This window comes from Lynx canadensis, chromosome A1 (genome assembly GCF_007474595.2).
Source record: "Lynx canadensis isolate LIC74 chromosome A1, mLynCan4.pri.v2, whole genome shotgun sequence".
Taxonomy (NCBI): Eukaryota; Metazoa; Chordata; class Mammalia; order Carnivora; family Felidae; genus Lynx; species Lynx canadensis.
The window spans coordinates 7,831,898-7,852,169 of record NC_044303.2 but is presented as its reverse complement, the minus strand read 5'-3'; the positions used below and the strand labels follow the sequence as shown (position 1 = coordinate 7,852,169).

General features: G+C 44.3%; 1 protein-coding gene across 2 annotated transcripts in view; it reads left to right on the top strand.

Annotated features, from left to right (window-relative positions):
• Nucleotides 1–20,272, top strand: part of FLT1 (fms related receptor tyrosine kinase 1) — a 175,721-nt gene that overhangs the window by 79,412 nt on the left and 76,037 nt on the right. For both annotated transcript variants that reach the window (XM_030308446.1, XM_030308437.1), the window contains exons 11-13: nucleotides 4,217–4,331; nucleotides 12,962–13,070; nucleotides 19,094–19,402. In XM_030308446.1, the coding sequence (XP_030164306.1) occupies nucleotides 4,217–4,331; nucleotides 12,962–13,070; nucleotides 19,094–19,402 (533 nt within the window). The remainder of the gene's footprint in view (nucleotides 1–4,216; nucleotides 4,332–12,961; nucleotides 13,071–19,093; nucleotides 19,403–20,272) is intronic.

The following is a 20,272-nucleotide window of genomic DNA, read 5'->3' as shown; positions in this document are numbered from 1 at the left end:
ATAGCAATTTCTTGGTGTGTGGGGACAGTTGATGGATGTTGTGTTGCATATGGAGTAAGGGTTAAGTGCGCAGATTCTGGAATGAGTCAGAACTAATTTGTAATCCGTTTACTAATCAGATTACTGACTTGTAATCTGCCTCCGCCATTTACTAGCTGTTTGACCTTGGGTAATAATGTACTTAACCTCTCTAATCTTCAATTTCCCTATCCGTTAAAGGGGGGATGATAGTACCTACTTTTTAGGATGTTGTATGAATTAAGGAGATAGAGTATACGAATCACTCGGCGTGGTGCTTAGCATGTAGGAAATACCCTTATTATAGTAGAGTATAACATTGCATACTGTGTGTTATAGCCTGTGGCCGGTTAGCTTGCCTGTGAGGACCAGCAGTGAAGATTGTGGCTTTGACCTCGGTGTTGGCTTTGCCTTTGTCTGTGGCCCCAGACTGGCTTCATCTGTCCTTGGTCACAGAGGAGCCAGATATTTATGAATGTGAAGGGAACAGGGCACATCCGTCACCCCTACAGGAAACCTCAACCCAAAGCCTGCGGGTCTGTAGAGTCCTGCACATCTCTGGAGGGTGGTGTTTTCCCATGACGTGCGGAAAGAACCCACCCGGTTACTTAGACCAGGTGGGAGAGTCTCACAGATCGTTCCTTCTTGCAGTCAGACTGACGTGTCACATGGAGGGATCTCCAGCACCGTGTGTTGGGTACATAATCGGCCGTTTGGGTCTAACGTCTTGACATCGATCTCTAGTCCAAGGCGAATTTGTTTCACCTCCAGGGCAGTTGATGAGATGACACAGAGTACACTCTTACCCCGGAAATCGTTTGCGACTCGATGGTTATAAATACCCCCCGTGCTCTTGTATTTGGCGCGCTGTATGCAAATGGAGGCAGGAGTCCGAAAGCTCATTAGGCAAGGGACAGAGGCTGGGCGCATGGAGAGGACCGCGCGGAGCTGAAGCTGATAACCGTGGCCTTGTCCAGAATAGTGCCTGGGAGCTTTCTTATCTCCCTTTGACAGGAGGTGCCGTGGGCTTCCTGTGCGAAATCAGGAGTGAACGCTGCTTTCCTCTTGTTGTTCGGCTTCCTCCCCCCTCAAGACGGTTCCCAGCACAGTGATTATCTTTGCATCTTCAAACATGGCACAATCTACTTCCTCAAGAGCTTGATGTATTCTTAAGGCTTTGGCAAATTCCCCTCCCCCCCCCCCCCCAAATCTCTTTTCAAGTGCTGTTATATAGTCAGGCTCCTAAATGACCTTCTATTTTTATGGTTCCAATTACAAAGAGGGAAAAAGGAAAAAAAAAAAAAAAAAGCAGTCCCCAAATTAGAAAACAGCCACAGAATCTGTCCTGTGCACTCGGAGGACCTTTGCACCGGGGCCGGCCTGTGGTGTCCATAGGAGGGCTGGTGCCACTGTCAGCGCCCTCAGAGTTTGGGGGCGGGGGTGGGGGTCAGAGGCTGACGGCCCCACGTGAACTCGGCAGACCGTGCTTCCCTCGGGAAATGCCTAGACTTGCTGGGCTCCAACATATTTCTCTGCCTTTTCCTGAAGACCAAAAGGATGCAATTAAGATCTCCGCGTGAGGCGTCCCTGGATCTTTGTCCCTTCTTTGGGGGGAAAAGAAAGAATGAAATGCAGAGCTTTTTTTCCAGGTACAAGAGAACTTCAGCCCTTCGATGGGAACGGTACCAAGTACACACGCACTGGCCTGATACAGGTGTGCACGAAACCCCAGCTACGTGGGGGGCAGATGTCCCGTGTGTATACCCGTGTGCGTACTGAGTGTGTGTGAGAGATGCGAGGGCATGGATGTTACAGTCTAGAGAACGGAGAATACCGATCGCGGAAAAGAGCGCGATGACGTGTGATTTCAAAACCGTGGCATTAACGTGTTTCAAGTCAGAGGAGAAAGGATATCATTCCTCTTGGGTTCGTTTTCTTCTGCTAATCAGTAACAGTTCAGATGTTGACCGATTTTCCCTGATGATGATCAGGCATATCTGGCAGAAATCGCTTACACTCCGTACGGAACGGCCAGTCCTTACTGTTCTTTTTTATTTTAAATCTTCCAATCTAACTTGTGTAGAAGAGAGACATTTTATTTTATTTTATATATATTTTTTAATTAATTTATTTTTTAAAAAACAACATGAGCATAATTTTATTTAGCCTCCATATTAGGCATGTTTTTTTTTATGTCTTAAATATCTCCTGCCATTTTATTTTTTTTCCAATATATGAAATTTATAGTCAAATTGGTTTCCATACAACACCCAGTGCTCATCCCCAAAGGTGCCCTCCTCAATACCCATCACCCACCCTCTCCTCCCTCCCACCCCCCCATCAACCCTCAGTTTGTTCTCAATTTTTAAGAGTCTAGAAGAGAGACATTTTAAAAACATCTGGGCAAGTCTGATACACGGAGCTGGTACAGTTAGGCGTGATGATGGCGTCGTTATCGTAGAAGGTGTGCGCTCTTTTAGGGATACGTAGGGCTGAAATGACACGATGTCTGAGATTTGCTTCAAAATACTTCACAGAAGAGAAAACGGAAAGAAATAAGGACAGACCCGAACAGCTGTGGCAAAATCTTGATAACTTCAGTCTGGGCGGTGAGTCTGTGTGTACATTAGGTTTCTACTTAACCAGTATGTTTGAAAATAACAAACAGTTAAATGAAAGCTCTTACTAGAAACAGCGTATCTGTCCCCCGTGCAGGTGTGGTTAATGGAGTGCCAATTACACGCTAGGCCCCTGCCTTACTGTGAGGACGGAGTGACTAAGCAGATGGGGCCCCATACTTAGAAAGTGGTCAGTGCTCTGGGGGAGGACTTGACAGGCCCGGAGGGGAGACCACCCAGAGAGACTCAGTGGTTTAACAGTCCGGAGCCCCTTCTCAGCTCAAGGAGAGGGATGATCACAGAACTTTTTCCTGGTCGTCACAGTCCCATCTATCCGACCTTCTTCCTCACCTACTTTATTCTCTATCATCTTATGTCAGTCGTTGCTGCCATTGGCTACCCTGGGTCAACAGCTCATTCTTTCTGGAACTGGGCTGTTCCTCCTGGAACAGCCTGGAGGCTGAAGTTCCTCCTGGTTGGAAAAGCTCCATAATCTGCCCACAACACGTATAAATTAGAGCCCAGCAGGCTCTCTGCTCACCACAAATTCTGGGTAGGGAATGCGTTGTGGACGATCTTGACTGTCAGACAAGGAAGCCTGGGCTTTCTTCAGTATGCCCTTTGGAACTTTGGAGCAGAAAGGTTTCCACTAAAAATGCGAACATTCGGGGGATGGTCTGAGGTGGGAAAAGCCAGCGGGCAGCAGGGCCAGTGAAGATACTCCTGACTGGGTCAGAGTGGACGGAAGTGTCTTTTTTGTTGTTGGGATTTTTTTTAATTCACGCAGAACCTGGGTTATGTAGAACATGATACATGGCAAATAAATATTTACACCAAAATTTGGGTAGTAAACCATACGAAAACCGTAGTTTGCTGATAATAATGTGTGTTTGAGAGAGCATGTTACCTTCTGTCTTTAAAAGGGTACTCTACTAGCTAGCTTAATAAGAGATTTCATGGACTTTTAGAAACAGAGGAGATTGTTTTATAATTAAACACTCGAGGCCTAAGCAGTTAAAGAGCTTCTCATGATCTCCCCAAACTTGGAAAGAAATAGACTGCATTTAATAACTGCTTCATGCTGTGTGTTTCCGTATACACTTAATTAGCCCTGGAAAAAAATCAGCTGTATAATGGAATATTCTGATTAAAAGCCAACCTTTTATAGATGTGAAATGCTATTATTTCCTTGAGGTTTCCATTCATTAACGTAACTTCTTTTTTCCCCCCCGTGTTTGCATGTTTCCTCTTCCATGAACTCATTAAAATCTAGATATTCAGTTTCCTAATTTTTGCATTTTTACTTAGTATTTAACATTTAGGACAGGAAGGATGTACGAAGATACGCTGGTGTGGGTTTCTTTCAGTTCAAGCAAAATGTGTTTTCTGTTTGTAAGTTCTAAGGGTGGATGGCGGGGGGGACACTCCAAGGGAAAGAAGAGAATGTGTTTTGTTATCTTGTTATCTCAGGACTTAACCAGTGATGATTTTGATTCCACCTGTCACCCTGGACTGGACCATGCTACCATGCTACAAAGCAACATAGTAATGACCTACTTTTTTTTTTTTTTTTTAAATAGATATGACTTCTGCTCCAATAATGATGAGCCCCTGATCCTGGATCCTGACAGCAACGTAGGAAACAGGATTGAGGGCATCACTCGGCGCACGGCAATAATAGAAGGAAAGAATAAGGTACTGTCTGCAAAAATGTGCATTTGGGATATTTATTTTAAGAACACACGCTCAGCTCCCGGTTCTAGGTTGACTAGAGCCAGAAGCCATTCGAATGCTCAAACAAAAATTCAAAGAGAAGAAAGACGAGATCTGAGACAGGTCTTCGTGCACAGATACTCTGAGACTTCTCGCACTCGGTTCTCCAGTGGCCCACCACTTCCGAAGGAATGAGTACTAGGTCCCAGAGGAGCTGCCTCTCAAATATCAATGGCTCTCGACCCTAGCTGAGTATTAGAATACTCCACGAATTATTAATTGCATTTGAATCTCTGGAGTAGAGCCTAAGGTTCATAACAAATTACCTGGGAGATTCTAGCACGGACCCAGGACTGAGAATCCCTGATAACCCATAAAGTAGGGTGTCGATAAGCATAAGCTGGTACGAGACTTAGGGCCCGAGTGGAATGTTTCCATTTCACAAAATATGTTGTTTTTCCCCCTCTGTCTTTGCAAGGGCAAAACCTTGCTCAGGGTATGCAAACACATACAGTATGTTAGGATTCCCTGACCTAAGAAATGCAAATCAAAACCACGATGAGCTATTGCCTGACACCTGTCAGAATGGCCGTTATCAAAAAGACAAGAAATAATAAGTATTGGGGAGGATGTGGAGAAAAGGGAACCCTTGTGCCCTGTTGGCGAAACTCTAAATTTACACAGCTACTATGGACGACATGGAGGTTTTTGGAGGTTCCTCCAAAAGTTACAAATGGAACTACCAAGTAATCCAGCAGTTTGACTCTGGATATGTATCCAAAAGAAAACAAAACCACCATGTCAAAGATACGTGCCCCCTCAAGTTCATAGCAGCATTACTTACAGTAGCCCATTTATGGAAGCTAATTAAGTGTCCATCAGTGAATGAATGAAGACTATGTGGCCTGTGTAGACACAAAGGAATATTACTGAGCCACGAAAATGAATGAAGTCCTGCCACTTGGGACATTGATGGACTCGGAGGGCATTATGCAAAGTGAAAGACGTCAGGCAGAAGAAGACAAACACTGTCTGATCTCACTTACACGTGCAATCCAAAGCAAAACCCCAAGCTTATCGATAACAGAGAACAGATTGGTGGTGGGGTGAGGGGTGTGAAAAATAAGTGAAGGTGATCAAGCCAAGTTCCAGTGATAAAGTAACTGAGTCCTGGGGATGTAATGCACGACATAGGGACTATCGTTGATAATACCGTATCGCATATTTGAAAGTTGCTAAGAGAATAGACGTTGGTAGTGCTCATCACAAGAAAAAAAAAAAGTTGCTTAACTATGTATGATGACAGATGTTAACTAGACTTATTTTGGTGATTGTATGGTAATACATGCAAATTACGCTCTCCATTTGAAACGAATACAATGTTATGTATCAATTATACCCCACCTTTAAAAAAATAGACTTCTTTTAAATTTTTTTTTTTCAATGTTTATTTATTTTTGGGACAGAGACAGAGCATGAACGGGGGAGGGGCAGAGAGAGAGGGAGACACAGAATCGGAAACAGGCTCCAGGCTCTGAGCCATCAGCCCAGAGCCCGACGCGGGGCTCGAACTCACGGACCGCGAGATCGTGACCTGGCTGAAGTCGGACGCTTAACCGACTGCGCCACCCAGGCGCCCCTAAAAAAATAGACTTCTAACCAAAAAAAAAAAAAAAAGTTCCCTGACCTAATGAGAGCCTAGTAGGCATCGTTGCTGGTGCTCTTTTTAGTATTAAAAAATTTTTATTGAGGTATGATTGATGTACAAAACACTGTACAGATTTGACGTATACAGTTTAATGACTTTGGAGGTAAACACACAGCCATGAAACCATCACCACAGTCAATGCCATAAATTCACCCGTCGCCTCCAAGAGTTTCCTCCCATTGAATATATGAATGCATGAATGAATGATACCACTTAGCAGATGTTTCCATATAGGCCACAGCATGTGTCCTATGGTGGATCTCGAGGACTTACCTAGCATAACTGAAACTTCGTACCCATTGACCAATGTTGGAAATCCAACTCCTCCTCTAAAAAAGGATGCCAAGAACTGGAAAGGCTCAGAGATTTTAGCCTACTTCTAGGCTACCACAGTTTTATGTTTGGTGGTTGAAAGCCTGCTACTCGTGGGCCAGATGCAATGGACTTTATTACTCTCAGCAAATCTCCTGAGCTTCATGTTGGCCTTGGTCCCCCCTAGCTCTCAAGCGTCCAGGTAGAAATTGTGCACGCAGCGGATTTGCATAAGAGCGGAGGAACCTTGAACTTAGGGAACGCACGTTGGGTTGCCTTTGCTGCCCTCTCTGCAAAAACACTGTGCGTTCGCTGCGCCCCTGACCTCCCCTGAGCCTCAGCAGTAGCTGATACCTTCTGAACTGGGCACATCTCAGTAGACCTGAGACCTGGTGACTTTTGTCTGTTGACATTAGTGAAAAATACACTTAAAAATCTGCTCTTATCAGGCACAGGGGGAGCGATGCTTTAAAAAGGAGAAACCTATCAACCCATTGCCAAGTTGTCTATTTATATATGCATATCTTGATTTGGAGCCGTTCATTCGTATGGATACTGTCGGCTGGAGTGTGATTATGCTTATGTTATCTGTGTGTCCAGCTGTATTTTTTGCATTTGAAGGCAACAAAATAGATAACATCATTCCCCCCACATAGGGTTGAACAATAACAACAAATAACATCTGAATTCCTCGTCCTGTAAAACTTTTTGACATTCGCCAGTCTTTGGGCAGAGTGCTTATCTCCTTTTTAAAGATGAGAGGGGCCCCTGGGTGGCTCAGTCGGTTAAGCATCCGACTTTGGCTCAGGTCATGATCTCACTCACGGTTGTGGGTTCGAGCCCCGCGTCGGGCTCTGTGCTGACAGCTCGGAGCCTGGGACCTGCTTCAGATTCTGTGTCTCCCCCTCTCTCTGCCCCTCCCTCCCCCTCTCTCTCTCTCTCTCTCTCTCTCTCAAAAATAAACATTAAAAACAATTTTTTTAAATAAAGATAAGAAAAATGGGGGTGACGAGATGAACTCAAACAGCTTAAATGTGGTAAATGAGAAACTCAAAGCAAAGTGTTCCTGTTCCCAAAACCACTGCTCTACCAACTAGGTACAGAAATTACGGTGGTGACGGCTTGCAACAAAATGTGAACCACTTGTCAAGGACTTAGGAAAAGTTTTTATGACCACAGCGGTGGTTAAAATTCCTTTTCTCTAATAGAAATGAACAGTAGTTGAAAACGTCCCACGATGGATAGCATGGGCAAGAGCGCTTCAGTGAGATGCTTTGAAAAGAGGAAATTCTGTAAACTGGGGAGTTGGAGTGACACCCTGTTTTTTTTTTTTAAAGGAAACGCCTCAGAGTAGAAAGCAAGGCGGTTGTCACAAAGTTACTAGAAAACTCTAAGGTGCCATCGATTGTGTCAGTTTGTTTTGCCTTCTGACCACATCAGGTACACGTACCGTTGGCTGCCGGGTATTAACACGAGCATGTATGAGCCTAATTTGAGCGGCAGCTTCTGGTCCTGTTGGGGCATCCTACCCACAAAAATACACGATAGGAAAAAAAAAAAAGTGAAAAATGAAAAAGCCAGATGAGGTTTCGAATTAGCCTGAATGAACCCTGAAGCAGCAACCTGACTCCGTACAGGATACCTGGAAAGCACAGGGCGAGTGAAGGCCCAAGCCCTGAGGGAGAGAAGAGCTTCCCTGATTGTCTGTCATGTGGCTTGAAACAACTTTATCGTTTCGTAATTTTGTACTTCTGCAAAGGTTTTGTTTTTAATTTTTTTGTAATGTGTATTTATTTTTGAGAGAGGGAGAGACAGAGTGCAAGCTGGGGAGGGGCAGAGAGAGAGAGGGAGACAGAGAATCCGAAGCAGGCTCCAGGCTCCGAGCTGTCCGCAGAGAGCCCGACGCGGGGCTCGAACCCACGAACCGTGAGATCATGACCTGAGCCGAAGTCGGACGCTGAACCGACTGAGCCACCCAGGCGCCCCTGCAAAGGTTTTAAATATAGACCTCCAGACCCAGTGGGCGCTTGTGTCCACAAAACTGCTTTTCTGTCCATGTTTAGCAAGCATAGTAAAGTCCCAGCTTAGACTATAAATGACCCTTTTACCTACAGTCACATAACGAGCCTGCCCAGCGACACCCCTCCTCCCTCCTCCCCACAGATCAAGAAAATGGAGGGCTCACTGGAGCATCTGTAAGATTCCAGGCGTTTCCTTTTTTTCCCTTTTTTTTTTTTTTGTTTAACTCCTAGAAGGGTGCAGAGGACAATCAAATTTAGTTTCCTTATTGGCAAGTTTTGGCCTAGATCTGTGAAAAATGAGTCATCAATTGGAGTTGCTGATAACAAGTGAGGAGTTTTAGTATTGTTTAATGGGGTTGCCAGACTGTTGGGGTTGCAGCTATGGAGTAGGAAGTCGAAGGGACCCTGGGTTAGAAAACACAGTCAGGAAATACATATTACGGCGTTAACTCCATGAGGCTGGAGAGTTGCGACAATTTTACCGTTCTGGTGACATTTCCGCCGAGGTAGTTTGCTAGTTTGGAGGTTACCTTGAGAAGTGTGCCATATGGGACCGATCCACGAAAGAGGCATGAAACCTAATCACAGAATTGCAGTTCGGGTCTCATTTCCCACATTCCTCCAGGCTTCTTCTTTTTTTTTTTTTTTTTTTTTTTTTTTTTTGAATTCTCCTGTTCTATTTTCCCATCACTTGGCTCGAACGTGCCACCCGAGGTTAATTTTAGATTCTTCCATGGCCTTTATACATCTACTCTTACGTCCCCCTGACACACTTAAAAGGAAACGATATTAGAAACATCCCAAGATTAAAATCACCGTTCCATATTTAGACCTTTTAAAATGAGTTCTGGAAATTAGGCAGAATTACACATCATCCCATCCATTCTCTTCCATGAGGTTCAAACCGCATTGTAGTAGGGAGTTACTAATGCTTGGGGAGAGGGAAGGAAGGAAGGGGTATGAATAACTTCCCACTTTACAGTACCTGACAACACATTTTATCAGCATTCTTGGGTCGTGTAAGAGAACCCGGAGAATGACGTTAAGGGTCTTTTTCTACTGTCTAAATCCTTGGGGTTTTGGCAGGGCAAGTTAAAGGCACCCTCAAAGTGTAGATTCCACATGTAACAACTCAAATTCTTGGCACTTGCCCTTTTCAAGTATTAAGTTAATATTTGGTGTTCCAACTGTTGGGCTATTTTCATTTTTTTCCCCCTTTGAAACAATAGTATTTGGTTACAGGCACCGGGGAAAGGATTTGTCCCTTTCACTCAGAAGACTCCTCCGTTTAGACTTAACGCCCTAGGAGAAGTTGTCTTCTGCCCAGAAAAACCGCACCCATCTACAATTCACACTTGAGCTTTTTCTGACCCTATAAAGTTTCTACTTCCGTTACCAAACATCTTTTGTTTTTCATGAAAATACGTTTCCGTTTGTAATTTAAAAATACATTATCTGGAAAAAGAAGTGCTCTAGAATCAGATAATTTTTAATAAAGTTGATCATAGGGTATTAATTTCATCTTATCTTTAAATTTCCTTCTTAATAACTTTTTCATTCATCCGTCCTGTGTTCAAACCTTATAATAATGGATCAGTTGAAAAACGGCTTGCAGCTTGTGTCAAATAATAAGAAAGAACCGAGTATTTCTGTCCCTAGGAAGATTTCAGCTTATGTGACCCATCTCTGCCAATTTAAGGATGTATTCTTCAAGAAAAATTCAATCCGAAGAGTAGACAGAACACTACCAATAGATCTGTGCTTTTCCACCTAAAGAGTTTTAAGGCAAAAAGCAGTTTCATGTAGAGATCAAGGGTAATATACCCACCTCACGGGGCTATCGGGAGGAGTAAATGAGATAATACCTCACACGTTGGCACACAGCTAGAGGGCTACATAAATGTACCCAGAAACAAATAACGTAGACCCCCATCAATGTCATTTTCTCATTCGATTTTAATAGAAACTTGGGAGAGGTGAGTTCTGGAGCAGACTTGCCTATGGCTAAGGTGTTGGTTTGGGGAGGGCTCATTCAAGCAAAATAAGAGAGACTCGGATGCATTTGTATCTCTGTGGCTCATCGTGTGACCTGTATTCCTTTCATTGCTAGGTATCTCGATTTTATTCTCTGATTATACAAGGGTTTTGAGCTATCCATCTGTTCATTGGAATTATCGCCAGATTGCCTGCCCAAGTCTTAACTATGGCAGATGTGCACGTCTGAATTGACTTTCCCTTGCTCATTTGCTTTGAGTTCAGTGAAATCAAAGTAATTTTAATAGAAACGCAGATAGAACTTTCAGATTCAGGTAATCACTGTCCCTAATATCAGCATTCTCGGTACAGACAGAAATGAGTTCCTCACTTATTTATTGAGCAACAAATCAAAGCACGTAGATAGGATTGTGCCGAGGCCCGCGAGGATAAACACTTGAGAGCTAACGTCATAAGAAAAGCAGTGCTTGAGTCGGGGGGGGTGGGGGGGTGGGAAGGACCTTCATTGGTGTCCCTTGGGTCTGAACTGGCTGCGTCTGGGCCCAAGTTTCCAGAGACCAAATAAAGAAGTCAGAGTCTTACTTGACAGTCTGCATTGTCCCAGCGGCCACGAGCTAACACTTCTTTTCACGTTGCTGCCTTCAAGCTTCTCTTCGAAGTATTTCCATGTTCTTCCATGGCTTTTAAGTGGGGGGTGCGATAATTCAAAAGAAATATTCTGGAGAGCTCTTTCCTCTTACTTGCCACCTCTTATATCGATTAATAATTAACATAGAGAAAAAAAATAATTAACATAGAGAAAAAGACCCCTGAGCTCCTTCAGGGTCTTCTCTACTGGTTATTTGCCTGCATGGGAGTATTTTCTCTGCAGAAGAGAGAATAATACATATTTGGCCATCAGGTAGGGAATTTCGTCTCTATCACCTTAAAGTAGGCCTTCAAGGACTCTTCAAGATTAAGGATAGGGATTGTGGCACGTTCATCTCTGTTTCCCCTACAACATCTGCTCAGTGCCTCGATGAGCACCCAATCAGTGAGGGCGAAGTTGAATGAGAATTGCCACAAATTGCAGATGTTTTCGTTGCCAATAATGTCAACGACATACAGGATATATGAGCAGATGTAATTAAACAGATCCAACAAACAGAAGAGGAAACAACATGTAATATACACTCTACCATAGTGAAAATTACAGAAAATTCGCTGGCCAAAACAAACAAAAAAAACTAGGAGTGTAGTTTTCAGTCGTCTTGATCTGTAGATAAAAGACAGAAACATGTCCATTTATTGGCTGGGATAGGAGAACATAAGTGAAGTGACGAGCCCATTACTTAGCAACTCAGAAAAAATGTTAGGACCCTTTGTAGAGTTTGTGTTCATCGTCTTAGCATGCCCACTGTCACATTTTAGTCTATATATTACTTTAGCCTCTGAGTCACTGGGTCTAAATAACACTTCGGCGAGGACACCCCTCTCATCCGGAGGCATCACTACAGGCAGCCTCTGTAATTTCAAAGCCTCTGACCAGTGATTTGTGTTCTAGAGCAAGAGCTGCAACAATCTAGAAATAATGGGATAAATTCTTTTTTTTTGTCCTTTTAAATATAAAAACTTAACTAGCTTTTTTCATTTTTTTTTTTTTAATGTGTAAGTATGTATTTTTTGCCAGGCTGGGTTAAATTTTAAAACTAACCATCTGTTGCGTATTACTAATTTTTATCTTTATTCTTTTTTAATCGATCTTTAAAAGACAGCAAAGCAGGTCTTGAAGCTGTGTAAATGTGTGTCGCGCTACTCTTTGAGACATCACAGCTTAGATCGTGCCTTCACACTCACCCCGGTGTCTCTTTCAGGGCTCATTAGTCAAATAGCACTAAAATCTAGTGAAACGATACTATCGTATTCACAACTTTGGTCTTCATTTCCTAGACTGGGAATTGGCAGGCGAAGAAGTTGAGTAATTTGTGTGCGCACGCACACACACACACACACACACACACACACACACTGACAACCTCAGTGAACTTTCCAGCCTCTCCCTCAGCACCTTCGGAGCTATGAGGCTACATTCTTTGAGTGCCTACAAGAAAGGGTTCAGCCAGCCTTTCTCCACTGTCCCTGCCCACTGGACATGCCCATTACAGAAGCAAACAGCAAAGAGACCTCCTGTTACCAAACGCATCCATAATCTCAGGTCATCCGAACAAAAGGGAAGGCCTCGGCCTCACCTGTTCCTCTCATTGACGTGGAAGTGACCACCTCACAGAGTAGGACGTGCCGTCCCGCATCTCGGCTTTAGGTCTATAATTGTTACGCCAGCAGCACGAGATAAATAAGCCTGAAACCCTCATACGAGTCGGATGTCATAGCCCCCGGTCTCCTGAGGACCTGCTTTCCTGTTATTTTTCCATTCTTGCTGGGGCTCGGCGGAGGGAGAGCCTTCTGGTAAACCACCATGCGTGCAATAGTACCCTTGCTGAATGAATGGAATAGCTGAATCATTTCAGCCCTCAGAAGAATCTTCGGGATGTTCAGATGGTTCTTTGCTCTCGCTAAAGTTTCCTTTTCTTTCACAGACGGCTAGTACCTTGGTTGTGGCGGACGCTAGGATTTCTGGAATCTACAGTTGCGTGGCTTCTAATAAAGTAGGGACTGTGGAAAGAAACATAAACTTTTATATCACAGGTAAGCGATATACCCTATACTCACAAAGATAGCCTGGTGACCTTGATGTCCTTACAATTTGCTTCTTGGTGCACTTAGAGCTGGAAGGATTTTTGTTTTTAAAAAATTCCATAGAATTGTTAAACGTTGAGTAACTTCATCCTTGCTCTCGGGAATAGAATTTGGCGTCACTGGATCTAACAAGTTATTTCTCCGAGTTCCCTTGTAGAGCTGTCTGTGTGCATCTTCCTCCCCAGATTGGGTCGTGAGGTTAGGATCTTGTCGTACTCGTTTTTAAACTCTTTTCCGCACCTGGCACGGGGTCTGGTACATAGCAGTTGTTTGGTAATAATCAAGGAAACCAAACCTTTGATGACGTGTTTTTTTTTTTTTTAATTAAAAAGCTAATTGTCTCACAACGTAAGTCATTTCTGCTTTTGAGGAATGAGGCTCTCCTATAGAACTCTGAAACTGAGTTTGTTGATGGTAACTCATGTGCTGTTTTTTGGTAGCATTTACTGATTTTCAGCCTTAAATATGATGGTCTCTGCAAATCTTAAAATGTCCAAGGGACACAAATGGCACTCCCTATGTCCCTCCATGGGTACAGGAAGGAAGTAAGTAGCTCAAAGTATAAAAACAATTGCCTGGCTCCACACTCCCCCAATTTTCTGAGGAAACCCGGGCAGTTTGCCAGCTTTCTGGAAACTTCGCGCTGCATGGGGCAGGCTGCAGCAGTTGCCTAGAGTTCTCTAGAAAGAAATAGGTAGGTCTGATTGCATGAGACATATGGGATGTCAGATCACAGGGAGCCTTCCGGCAAGTTAGCCAATCCTCAGAGAAGCTGTGTCGTGGGAGATCTCCTGAGGTAGATTCTCACAGAATGTGAGAGCCGGAAGAGACTTGAGAAGCTATTCAGCCTGATAGCCCCCACACTTTCCAGGTGAGGAAATGGGGTTTGGAGAGGTGAAGAGGGACACAGCAGAGCCACTCCTAGACCGGGTCAGCCCCTGTCCCCTTACAGCTGAGAAGTGTAAGGGAAATCGTGTTTGTATCTACTCCAAGTTGGAAAATTCCTTTATTTAGAGAAGGATTCAGATAGCCATTGCACACAATATTGGTTCTCTTATCAGCGTTGGATGATTTGGACCACTTAGGAACAAAGGTTTGTACTGTCCTTTATGTTTGATTGGAAACAAATTCCTATGCAAATCCTCAGTCACCGTACGTATGATTTAAAGTTTAAAAGATTGAGCAATCCTGTGCTGAACGTTCAACAAGTTTATACAAGTTTAGTGGGCACTCCCCATTGAATAGAACAGTTCAGCGCTGCCCTGAGCACTTGAACGGCTCTCCGTGAAGCTCCGTCTTTATAGGAAGACAGTTTTAACACAAAAAAGAAATGTCACATCCTCATATCAAGAGGCATGTGTAGCAGCAAGGTGGCAGGTGCATTTACCGACGCTAAGCCAATGCTGTCCGATAGAAATACAAGCCACACACGTAATTTAGAATTTTCCAGTAAAACTACATTTTTGAAGAATAAAAAGTAAGATGAATTTTATGTAAGCCAGTGTATCCGAAATACCATCATCTTGACATGCGATCGATATTTTTAAAACCTTGTTCGGCTTCAGTGTTTAAAATTTAAAGTAATTGAGATAAAACGGAATACAATTCAGTTCTTGGCCGTCACACTCGCCCCATTCGAAGGGCTCGGTAGCCACACGTGGCCAGTGGGTACCGTGTGGTCCGGTGGTGCTCTGAGCCTCTGAGAAGGAAGGGCTGAGGTGGTCCGGGGGAAGGAGGGCATGAAATCTGAACAGGTAGAAAGAAGAGGTTAGCCTTGCCCTGACGTTCTCAGAGCCCAGACCGGATACCATGCTATGGTTCGGCTTCTCATGGGCAGGTAGACCTCTCCGCGATGGCCCGAAATGTGAGACGCGGATGCCGAATTCGGGGACTACTCACAGGTCCACAGGGGGATGTGACAGTGCCTGAAGGTGCAAAAGGAACTGACCCCCCTCTTCTCTTTCTATTCCTGGCTGTGCCCCACTAGTGCCCCCACGTGTATGGTCAGCCAAGTACTGTCCACACCCCTAACAGTCTTCCCTGGGACCTACAAGTGTGCACACTCGTGAGCAGTCTGACCTCAGGAGGACTTTTTCAGTCTGCAAGCAGACTTGAGGCCATCTTTACAGGGAATTCTGGGATCCCCAGGACCGCCCCCCCCCCAAAAAAAAGACATGGAACGGGGGGTGGCACAGGCTTGGGGTGGCATGCTTTCCTGACCCCACAGACTCTTTATATTGGGGCGGGGGTGGGGGGAAGGACAGCCAGCATAGAGCCAAGTAAAGGCCCAGGGCAGGGACCCCTCTGGCCTGGATCTGAAGGCAATACCGGAAGAGGAGTTACCAAGAGTGGAGGGGAAGGTTGTGTTCGTTTCCTTGTTGTTCGGAGTCCCCCGAAATGATTAATTTGATGACCAGCCTCAACTGCAACACCAATATCTAGCCCATCCTACTGAACTTTGCACTGTTGTGTGTCTGTCTGTGGCCAGCATGTCTGTTGAACGCAGACAGAGATTCCCTCCTACTCCTTCCACGTTATACAGTTTTTAACCAATGGGATGGCTGAAATCCTTTCTAGATCTCCAGGCTTGTCCTCAGAAAGGGGCGATGAGAATTCAAGTCAAACGTACGTACTTGAGGCTTACGGTGTTTTCCTCTAGAAATTCAAGAGCTTTAATCTTAAACTGAATAGAATTGCTCTGAATTATTTTCTGCCAGTCCTGAAAAGTTCTAGTTTTGGTAATTATAATTTGCTTATATTCATTGTTTTTTTTTTTAATTATGACTCTTCTTTCTTTAATCCTTGTCATGAGATTTATTCTCAACTAGAGAGAGAGAGCTAAATACTCAGGAATGTTGCCCCTTCCATGTCTATTTTCTGAAAGATGAATGCATATTGGCTTGGTGTTTATACTTAACGTAGTGCAAACACTGGTTTAAAAGATCTGTCTAAAATTCACCTGTTCTAAATCAAAAGATCTGGATTTGGATCCTTACTGGTCCTCATTTCAGTCCTGTTGCCCGTTCGTTAAAATATAATAACAATTTAACACAGTTGCCTTCCAAACTAATGAAAACAAGTTGGCCTTGGCCTTTAGAATTCCCCACCCCTTCTGCTCTAAACTTTGCCATTCCCTTGCACGTAGTAGCTACTTGAAACAAACAAACAACTTTCTAGTAACCACTCACTTCTTAGGGAATGTTATTTCTGTTCTTCAGCAGAAGGAAAGCCTTCTTTATTAGGACCTGACGAGCCATACCCCTCAACCTGTGTGCATTTCTGTGCTTGTCTGTTTCGTGAGCTTGATTCACATGTTTGATCCAACTGAGTCAAAATGTCCATCCCCTAATACACACCCGTGTAAATAGATTACTCTTGCACCTACCCCTAGATCAGATATCTCTTCCGAGCAAGGATTGATTCTTGTCCATGACGTCCCATAAGATGCCATGGATGTGATACGCATTAGTTGGTGCCGACGAGGGTTGTGCCGAAATCTGCAACAGATACGCCAGTGTGGGAAGGTCGCCTGCTTTCGCTTCATTAGAAGGCAGTTCTTTTCTGGGTCTGTTTTTGTACTCCATCTAAAAAAAAAAAAAAAAAATCCCTCTGGATTCGTTAACTAGTGTTAGGACGTTTTACTTATCATCTTCTGTGGATCAGAGGAGAATGCCTGAGAAAGGGTCGTTTCTAAGAGGCTGTCTGGTGACATGAACTAAAGTGACTTCGCTAACGGTGTGAGAAGCAGACCTCAAAACCCAGCTGGTTCTTTTCTTTGCCTCCGCGTGTGTGTTTTTGCCATTTGCTGGCACTCCGCGGGACTGGGGCTGGGTGTGTTAGCAATTACTGGGGGTGAAGCAGGAACAGCACTGCCTTATCTCCCTGGTTTCCCAGTGTCACTAAATGCATTTTATTTTGAGATTCCTCGTGGTGCTTGGCAAAGATAAACAAAATCTTCCATCAGGAAACCTGTGAGCTATTTCCACAGGAAGTTTCAAATCACTAAAGTAAATAGAAACTCTGCATGATCTCAGTGGTGTTACTTGGGCTCGCTTGGGTTCTAACCGCCAGGACGGGACCTCATAAATGGCAAGCCCGGGGTCTTTGAAGAAATGATTCGACTGTGGCCCGTGTGCACACGACGGCCGGTATCTGTGAAGAAGGTGACGGCTGACGTTTTACTCCTCAGCCTTGGAAAACGTCCCAAATGTAAAAAGATGCTGAGTTAGAGGGGCTATTTCTGACACCTTATTGTTATGTTGAAAATGAGTGTTAGCTGCTTCGGCATCTTCTGACCCATTCTTAGCTTTTCGTTTTGAAAGCAGGAAAACCTTTGCTGGTCTCCTCTCCAGCCACTGACAGCTTCACAAGCCACTGTTACCCCCTGCTCCCAGGTTTCAAATGAATACTTTGGCATTTCTTCAGACGTGACACTTTATAATAAAGTCAAAGCCCAGAAAAATCAGAAAAACAAGCAAAGTCCGATTTAGGAAAGAGTTGATATGATATCTAATTTTGGACTATTGTCCCCCTAAGATTTAAAGGTTTCTTTATAGCTTTGTGTGCAACGGATAATAATAATAATAGCAGAACATAATGCTTTTCATCTTCAAAGTACTTTGTAAAATGTTGGCCCAAATTCTTTGCTCAAATACAGACATGCCACCAAGTGACAAGCAATGGGAGGGTTTTGAGAGCAGGTCAGTTCGGGGCCAGTGACCAATGATTTCTTTTTCTTTTCTTTTTTTTTTTTTTTTTTTAAATCCTCCGGGGAAATGCTCCCAAATGAGACCAGGGAGCTTGAGCGCAAAAACCTGAGTGAAGGTCAAGGTTAAGAAAGCAGAGGAGGCACGCTCCTGAGGTGTTGCTGCGGACAGAGATGGTTAGCTGGGGATTGACAGGAGAGAAATGGCTTTCGATGGCACGGTAGCTCTCAGAAGGTGTTCCCTACGTTTTTGAGAGTAAACTTGATTTTTAGAAATTACTCTCCCCCTCCCCCATCGGAGCATCGGCGGCTCTTCCAGATGAGTTGACTGCATTTTGTTCTCGTATGTCCAAGTAGGACCGTCCCCCTGAAAGGGTACCTGAGCGTGTGCCGTGGCTCTTCTCTGCCCACTGTGCCAGCCAAGGGCAGGCAAGGTAGATAGCACCCCAGCAGGATGGGTACTACCCATCCGATTGTAGGAAACTGGGGAGGCCAGTTGGGTTCTTTACTGGAAAAGTCTAGGCTTAAAGCGGTGTTGACCGGCACGGCTCAAGTCTCCTACCACGTACCTGGGACTTCCTCACTTATTTTGGAGAAGTTTGACCATTAAACTACCCTTGGGTTTTTTTTGTGGTTTTTGTTTTTGGTTTTTTGTGGTTAAAAAGAAACAGAGGCACGAGGAGAAACCATGAGAGAGAGGAATGCTTTTAAATACTCATTTTTTGAGAGAGATGGTGCGCAGGGGAGGGGCAGAGAGAGGGAGACAGAAGATGAGAAGCAGGCTCTGTGCAAATAGCGGGACTCGAACTCGTGAACCATGAGACCGTGATCTGAGCTACAGACGGACATTTAACCTACTGAGCCACCCAAGTCCCCCCCCATCCTTGGTTTTTAGTACAAATGGCTCTTTTACGACTTGCCCATTTCGCCCAGTCGCCAGGAGGAGTCCTGTGCAGACTAAAGAAATGGGAAATGTGGTCATCATTCCAAGTGGTAAAACAAATTCCACTCTGTTGCCCCAAACAAGGAAAATGTCCCACCCGAATCAGCCTGCTTTGCATTTCCTGCCTCGCTTCTGATGGGCTGCCCTTAGGTGGCTCTCACCTATGTTGGATCAGTTCCCCAGAAAGGAAGAGACACGTACTCATCCTTTTAAGGCTGATGCCGAGAGAATTCGTGTAGGAACGGTCGTTAAGATCTGTGACTGTCTCCGGATGAGACGCCTTGAGTTTTCTACGGACTGAAGCTCTTTGTTCTTGTTTTACAGACGTGCCCAACGGATTTCACGTTGACTTGGAGAAAATGCCGACGGAAGGAGAGGACCTGAAACTGTCTTGCACAGTTAACAAGTTCTTATACAGAGACATTACTTGGCTTTTGCTGCGGACAGTTAAAAACCGCACGATGCATCACAGTATCAGCAAGCAAAAAATGGCCGTCGCTAAGGAATACTCTGTTACTCTCGATCTCACCCTCAAGAATGCTTCCCTGGAAGATTCAGGCACATATGCCTGCAGAGCCAGGAACGTATACACAGGGGAAGAAATCCTCCAGAAGAAAGAAGTTACAATTAGAGGTGAGCACTGCAGCAAAAAGGCTGTTTTCTCTCGGATCTCCAAATTTAAAAGCACAAGGAATGATTGTACCGCACAAAATAATGTAAAACATTAAAGGACTCATTAAAAAGTAACAGTTGTCTCATATCATCTTGATTTATTGTCACTGTTGCTAACTCTCCGGCTCAGAGGAGATGCTCCTCCCAAAATGAGTTTGGAGATGATAGTGATGTTGAGCTCCCAAGGTCCCAGCCCGGGGCTCCCCCACTCAGGCTGAGGGGCTCTGCTCTCTGGGGCCGACTTGGTGCGCGTTTGGATTTGGAGGATCCCTGCGGCGCATTCTCTGTTTTGTTTTTTTGTTTTTTTTTTTGTCAGTCTTTGCTGTCTCCTCCTGCCTGATAAACAACAACCTGGGACTGATCCTTTCCTCCCACTCTGATGCCAGCCTCTTTGTATTTTTAAGTGTCGAAGCTACGCAGACTGAATAATTTAAACACGTGCGCTGGTTTCTGCCAAAGATGGACGTGAATAAGTTAATCTTCCAGCTCAGAACGAGTACAGTTGAACTTGAGACTCTGTCGGACCTCCGCCTGGTTTTATTTTGTACTATTTCCTCCGCTCTCGATTTGTAAATGGCACCTGGATAGCAAGTTATAATGCTTATTTATTTGAAAATGCTTTTTATTATTATTATTATTATTATTATTATTATTTTTACATTAAGCACATTAATCTTAAACTGGAGTTCTAAAATGGGCCCCAGGAGTGCAAGATGTTGGTGTAGTTCGGAGGTATTAAAGCTTTATCACAGTATGAATTAAGAATGCCCACCGGAGTCCAGCCGGTTCGTAATCCGGGTAACCAGGCCCCTGGTCAGCACGGGGCCTCTG